This window comes from Malaya genurostris, chromosome 2 (genome assembly GCF_030247185.1).
Source record: "Malaya genurostris strain Urasoe2022 chromosome 2, Malgen_1.1, whole genome shotgun sequence".
In the NCBI taxonomy this organism is placed as follows: Eukaryota; Metazoa; Arthropoda; class Insecta; order Diptera; family Culicidae; genus Malaya; species Malaya genurostris.
In genome coordinates this window covers 304,706,954-304,714,366 of record NC_080571.1, presented here as the reverse complement: position 1 = coordinate 304,714,366, position 7,413 = coordinate 304,706,954, and the positions used below count along the sequence as shown (strand labels likewise).

General features: G+C 36.3%; 1 protein-coding gene across 1 annotated transcript; it reads left to right on the top strand.

The window, feature by feature from the left end:
• Positions 1-280: 280 nt before the first annotated feature.
• Positions 281-1,954, top strand: LOC131427466 (uncharacterized). Its single transcript, XM_058590682.1, has 4 exons — positions 281-687; positions 753-1,133; positions 1,326-1,484; positions 1,583-1,954. The coding sequence occupies exons 1-3, from the start codon at positions 303-305 to the stop codon at positions 1,403-1,405; spliced, it is 846 nt and encodes a 281-aa protein (XP_058446665.1). The 5' UTR covers positions 281-302; the 3' UTR covers positions 1,406-1,484; positions 1,583-1,954.
• Positions 1,955-7,413: the final 5,459 nt, after the last annotated feature.

The following is a 7,413-nucleotide window of genomic DNA, read 5'->3' as shown; positions in this document are numbered from 1 at the left end:
ACAATAATCGCTACTGTGTGACTGAAATGATTATGCTTTTTTCCGAAACTGAATCATACAACTAAACATTCACTTGCGGCAATGAATAATGTAGCAGCTGACTTCCGATTAATCGAACTTATCAATGTTTGACGGCAGAAGCGAAAATAGACGCACAACATGAGCATGAGCTCACAGTTGTATTATCATAAATATAAGTGGTATTCACCGGATATGTTTTCCAGGACTACAAAATCAAAATTCATGATCATGTGGAGTTCAGTTCATTTTGCAGTCTCGAGCTGTATGGTGTTAATTGTAGAATGCGATTTCAGATGTTAGTGCTTCTAATTTTACCTTTTGTGGCACTGACGAGTGCAGGAATCTGCCAAGATGTGATAAAGAAGTCTGCGGCCAATCGTCCATTTTTTAAAGTGGTGGAATCACAAGGAATTGAAATCTATTATCCCAAGAAAGATAACCAAGAAATGTTCGGTATTGAAATCTACAAGAACAAGGATTTACTGAAAAAGAGCATTCCCTGTGATCTGTGCGTCAACACAACCCTAGTTGAGGACGGTTGTTTCAAGATTTCGAGTACAATGCTGACTATCGAAGTGAGAGACATATTGAAATATATAACTTTCTCCAAATTTACCAATTCGTCTGATGTAGCGGTGTCTCCCTCCAAGAAAGTGGAATTCATAGGTGTGTTAGTTGAGTTTCCGTTGCATAGAACTTTAATGAATGCCAACCACTATTTTGCTTGCCAGATTTTGTAATCCCTACCGAATGTGTTTGCCGCGATCCACCCGGAGGATACTGTGCGAAGGCGTCCACCAAAATCATTGACTATCGGCCCCTGTTTAAGTTCCACGAAAAGACGAGGATTGCTGTTTACCTTCCGAAGGCTTCGGCGAGCGGTCTGACAGTGGGGCTCAAGGCGTTCCGGAATGCAAATTTCTACCGCAGAAACGAGCAACAGCTCGATCTGAACATTCAAACTTTCGCCGAGCGAAACGGTTGCTTCGTGTACGAATCATTGTTGCTTGCGCCAAAATTTTCCCTGGGTGATGTTTTGAGCTATGTAGTTATCCGGAAGAAACCTAACGGGAAGAAAATACGTACGGAACCGAGGAAGGCTCCTCTAAGGGGTAAGTTTTACTGGTGAAGTGAAATCATATTTTAGAATCGGTATTTTGTAAATTGCAATGAGTTTGTTTCGAATAGCCCCTGAAGAATTCTGCCTTCAAGAGAAATTTCAATGTCTTCTGTATCGGAATGAATTCTGTTCCTTTTCCCAAATTCTGTTTGCTATGATAACCAGAAACTTGTTTCATTTTCAGACTACTTCATTCCGTCTTCCTGTTCTTGCCAACCGGAGCGGTACAATCTCATTAAGCCTCCGAAGTCGTCTAACAACTGAATCAGAAAAAAATCCCTACTTTAAACTTTTCAATGAAACTGAAATATCAGCCAAACCATTTCCATTCCACTGGCGCATGGTGAGTTTCCTCTGTCTTATGGCAATCTATTTAATGCAAAATTTGTTCGTGAGCGAATGCGGCTAGATAAGCGGATTAATGGCTTTTTTATCTCCTAGATGTTCCGTTGCCAGACGGCCACGCCATTGCAGTAACTGATGGCGGCTGTCATTTGAACATTGGCCGAGACGAACCTTTCGAGGAAAGTGTCAACCCGTTTATCACATTTCTGGCATCTGTTTGCTAGCTTTGCGGTTTGGCTTTGTGGTTTCACTTGCACCAAGTGAACTGACATTGTGTGTATCTTCAATCAGATTCATGTGAAAGTTGGCTCGGTTGGTGGAAATATTCGTAAAATATAGTTTTAGAAATTATGAATAGTTATAAATTTCTGCAAGCTGAATTGTAACGCGTGATTTCGACAAAGTGAGTATTAAATGGTAATAGAAATTCGAGAATAAGTGTAAATTGTCAATAAAACGAAAATACCAGAGACAACGAAAAACAATTGTGTTTATATACGATTTTGAAAAAAAATCTAGGATACGAATTCAATCCAATATTTCGGAAAATTTTACAGCCGTTTCATTTTGATTCTACCGCAATAATTGAAATAATTTTGAAAAAACTAGAAATATGCGCTCAAAATCAAGAACATGATGGTAATATCTCAAAAAATGTAAATCCTAAAACGAAGCTTCCACCATAGTAAAAACAGAAAGTTGCTTTGAAGGAAATGTTTCTTCCCATCTCGATGTGCCTGTCCCATTCATTGAAGATGATGATGTTTTGAGCCCTTTGTGTGGAAGCTTAAGAATGAAAACATTTTTTTTCTATTTTTATACCTTAGAGGAAATACATAATGATTATTCGCATAAATGTCCCCAGTCGAACGAATTGTTCAGAGCAAAAAATGTCAGGTAGAGTCGATAATTATTGCGACACTTCAAACGTACGTAGCTTATATCGTAGTTGATCCAAATCAACTAAATTTTGTCCCATTGTGTTGTTCACAACCAGTCTATTGGTGTAATGATATGATATCATTGGTGTAATGATATCTATCTCATATCAATCATACTGTCATATATAATACTGTGGTATTCTTCAAAATAATTTTCTTAGATTCTTAAAAGAATGATTGAAATCGGTTTGTTTGACCGTCTACTGATAAAAACTATCAATCGGAAAAGATTTGAGGTCGATTTAGGATTTTTTTAAAGGTTTTTCCCCATTTTCAGTGATGGTATACAATTTTTAACCCACTTTACCCTATATTTCCGGATCCGTAAGTCGGATCCGCATGAAATTTAATGAATTACGCATGGGACTTCAAGACCTTTCATTTGAATCTAAGTTTGTGAAAATCGGTTCAGTCATCTACGAGAAAAGTTAGTGCAAAAAAACGTTACATACACACATATGCTCATATACACACACATACACACATACATACACACACAGACATTTTGCGTACTCGACGAACTGAGTCGAATGGTATATGACACTCGGCCCTCCGGGCCTCGGTTCAAAAGTCGGTTTTCACAGTGATTGCATAACCTTTCTATATGAGAAAGGCAAAAATCAGTAGAACGTGACAGGGATTTGTTCAACCAAATGTAATTTTTTACGTTGTAACATCGCGCTTCAAGAAAACCTATGAGTCCTGATGTTTCAAATGTTCTTCAAGGATTATATGAAATAATGAATCCAGAAGTTGGACGAAAGTCGGAAACCATGTACAACAATAAACAAATTTTTGATTACTTATTACAATTCGAGTCGGATTTAGCCTAAAACATGTTTCATAATGCTTCATCTATTCCTGACTCGATTGAAAACATGCAAGATACAGGATATCACAACTCAGAATGGATCACCCACAAAGTGCGAGCACCCAAAAACATTACACGAATCTGATAACGCAGTAGCGATGCTGCGTCATTAATGAAGAAACCTTTATTCATAACGGAGGTAATGTAGTATCTAAAACAGCATAAATTTTATTACTCGTGTAAGCATAAATTTGCTGGGGGTGCTTGTTTCCAAAGGAAGAAACTGTCGAAATTCGCTTCAAAAGAACCTGATTTTGTGACTAAATAGAGGTAATTACAAAATAGTCTCCATAAATGTTTTTTTGGATCGATCAAAAAGTTATTGTTGCAAATCAACCGTTCGAATACATCGAAAACAGTTTTCAAATCGATTTAAAAAAAAATTTCTTTTCGAATGTAAAGGTGATTTGCAATCAAACGGTAAATTTGCTTTCTGAATAAAACATTTAGAAAGCACAGCAGTCATAGTAAAATGCCTATTCTTTTACGGTGGGGTTTCGAATATTTGCGCGGTTTTAAGTTTTTATGCGTCAAATTTTACCATACCTTATGATAAAAAAAGAACCAGAATTTTCATTTTGAAATTCCCGCGCTTGTCCAATCGGTAAACTTTTATTCTCTCAACGTTGGCAACACTTTTATACACATTCTGTCAAATTTTAACGCATATCGTACGATTAGTTTTTGTTTGGCGTCTATACAAAGAAGTTGACAAATTTTCGTGTGGCGATTTTTATAATGGATGAAAATTTAGAACAACGTGCGTGCATCAAATTTTGTGTTGCCAATGGATTTAAGTGTTCCGAAACGTTGAAAATATTAGAAAAGGCCTTTGGTGAATCGTGTCTAGGAAAAACACAGGCAAACGAGTGGTATAAACGCTTCAAAGGTGGTCGTACAAGCTTGGATCATGATGAGATCCCTGGCCGCCCAACAACATCTGTTACTGAAGAAAACATTGAATCGGCGAAGCAAATCGTGTTGCAAAATCATTTTGTACCGATTAGAGAGATTGCTGTGTTGTTGGGCATCTCTTATGGATCAGCCGAACACATTTTAACTGATGTTTTGGGTTTGAAACGCGTCGCTTCTCGGCTGGTGCCAAAAAGCTGAATTTCATTCAAAAACAGCGTCGTGTTGATGTGGCCAAAGAGATGATTTCCAACGCAGATAGTGACCCCACATTCATCGAATGCATCATAACTGGTGATGAGGTGTGGATCTATGAATATGACGTCGAAACCGCACAACAATCGACCGCGAGCCGTTGTTCTAAATTTTCATCCATTATAAAAATCGCCACACGAAAATTTTTCAACTTCTTTGTATAGACGCCAAACAAAAACTAATCGTACGATATGCGTCAAAATTTGACAGAATGTGTATAAAAGTGTTGCCAACGTTGAGAGAATAAAAGTTTACCGATTGGACAAGCGCGGGAATTTTAAAATGAAAATTCCGATTCTTTTTTGATCATAAGGTATCTATTAGGGACTTTATGGAAAATACGCCATGGGTAAACATGCTTTGTTTTATATTAAATGCATGATTTGACCATTCGAGGGTAAACAAGAATGGTTTCCTCGGCGAATTACCAAACGGTTAAAGCCGAGGATCTAAATAAACGAATAATAATAATAATAATAATAATAAGAATGGTTTGTTCGCATTCGTTCGAATGTCTGTGTTTTGTCGAATAGTCGATACGAACGTAAATGATGTCACAAAATCAACGAAAAAACAAGTCAAATAACAAAAGATGTCAAGCATTTTTCTTTACAACTTAACTCTGTACCAGAACTGATGGTTTAAAGTTAAATTGGCGTTGTTCTTAACCATGTACGATGTTTGAAAGTGTGATTGATTCGAACGTAAATGATAATACGAATTTGACACTATTTTCGAATGTATCGCATACGGCCGTAAACAAGAATGAGGGTGAATGTTTTTGACATTTTACAACAAACTTAATACACACATTGGAAAAAAGATCAAGATTTAAATCGAGAACAAACAGCGTTTGCCATAAAGACAACCGAAGCAGATAACTACAAGGTGAGCTATCAAACTCTGCGGGATTTTTTGAACAGAAATACATTTTGATTATGAGTAATAAGTTTAAGATACAAATTAGTTAAAAATGATACTTTTTTCAACCCACGAAGTATTAAAAACTGTTAATTTTTAAAGCGATTCAGTTTGAAACAATTTTCGTACATTTTCATAACTAGTTAAGTGCTGCTCAGCAAGTGCGTGAGACATCGATGAAAATAAATGATAGACGGAATGGGCCAAGTGAATTTTTCCCAAGATGAGTCGATGATCAGAATTGGCTTGGAAACTGAGGTCAACAAGCCTTGCAATTCGGCATTTTCATTTGTTTTGGGTTGACTTGTGCGTTATGTTTCTCGAACTAAAATTTCCACTTTTAAATCGTTTCAACCAACGCACAGCGGGGAAAAAACGATCAAAAACGCGATTTTGCTCAATAATTTTATAAAAAACATAGGCAAATATTTTCAAAGTATTAGTATTTCTTATGCAAATTTTCTGTAGAATCGAAAAAAAGCTCTACTGATCGATGTTTGGACCAATTTTGGTTAAACAAGACAGTTCTATGTTTCGCATATAACCTCAAATAATAATTTACAGATAGTGTTCATGATCGCATGCTTCAGGCTATATCGTTTTACCCCAATTCTCTCACAAATATAATTTTATGTTGAATTCAGATTTACAATCCCGAAGCAGATCCAATATGACCTACCAATGTTGGTTCATATTACGTGCAAAACATCTGTGATCCAATTAAACACAATGGGAATGACAGTAATAGCCTGTTTAACCCGTGATAGACGGATCATTTATTTTCATCGATGTCTCACGCACTTGCTGAGCAGCACTTAACTAGCTATGAAAATGTACAAAAATTGTTTCAAACTGAATCGCTTCAAAAATTAACAGTTTTTAATACTTCGTGGGTTGAAAAAAAAATATCATTTTTAACTAATTTGTATCTTAAACTTATTACTCATAATCAAATTGTATGTTAAAATGTGATCCATAAGAGATGCCCAACAACACAGCAATCTCTCTTATCGGTACAGAACGGTTTTGCAACACGATTTGCTTCGCCGATTCAATGTTTTCTTCAGTAACAAATGTTGTTGGGCGGCCAGGGATCTCATCATGATCCAAGCTTGTACGACCACCTTTGAAGCGTTTATCAATCGATTTTCATCAACCGCAATCAGCTTGCCTTCGGTATGCGAGAGAAAGTTTAACCAGAAATACGACTTTTGATATAAATTGGGGTAAAACGGGTTAAACAGGTTAGTACTGTCATTCCTATTGTGTTTAATTAGATCACAGATGTTTTGCACGTATTATGAACCAATATTGATAGATCGTATTGGATCTGCTTTTGGATTGTAGATCATATTTCAACTGAATATTAGACCTAGAAAAGAAATGGGGTAAAACGGTGCAACGAGTTTTCTGCTGTCAATAAAACAATATGCAATCGATTTGTGAGACTTTTTTACATCAGAAACACTCTCTTCGCTCTTCTTCAAGTTTTTCGGTTTCATGTTATATAGTTAAGCTTGAATACAAATATAAAAAGGGAGCTTGGGGTAAAATGAACATGATAACGTTTCGTGCGGTCCTTCTAAATACATGGAATCGATTTTACTGACCATTTTTCACCAAAAAAGTGCTTTGTGGTCAGCTGTATCATTCCTCCAAAAAATCGTCGCTTTTTTGGTCCATTTTTCCGCACTGTGCAACGTTCACAAGTCGCGATCGATAGAGCATCTTTTACGCAAGCTTCAACTAGAATTCGATAAGATTTAACAATACTTTTTTTGGAAAACGAAGTGATGACTCAACAATTACCGCAAAGGGTCTTTACTTGAAAAGAATTTCGATATATCCATTTCACTAAATGTTCATGATATTAACTTGCAATTGAAAAAAAACAACTATGGTTTTTTGGAACGAGTTGTTACTCCCGCAAATGATATATAAATAAATTCCAAATGATATTGACAGAAGCGTTTCAGTTGTGAAATATATTCTAATACAAATCTCCTGGAAAACGATAACTACATACT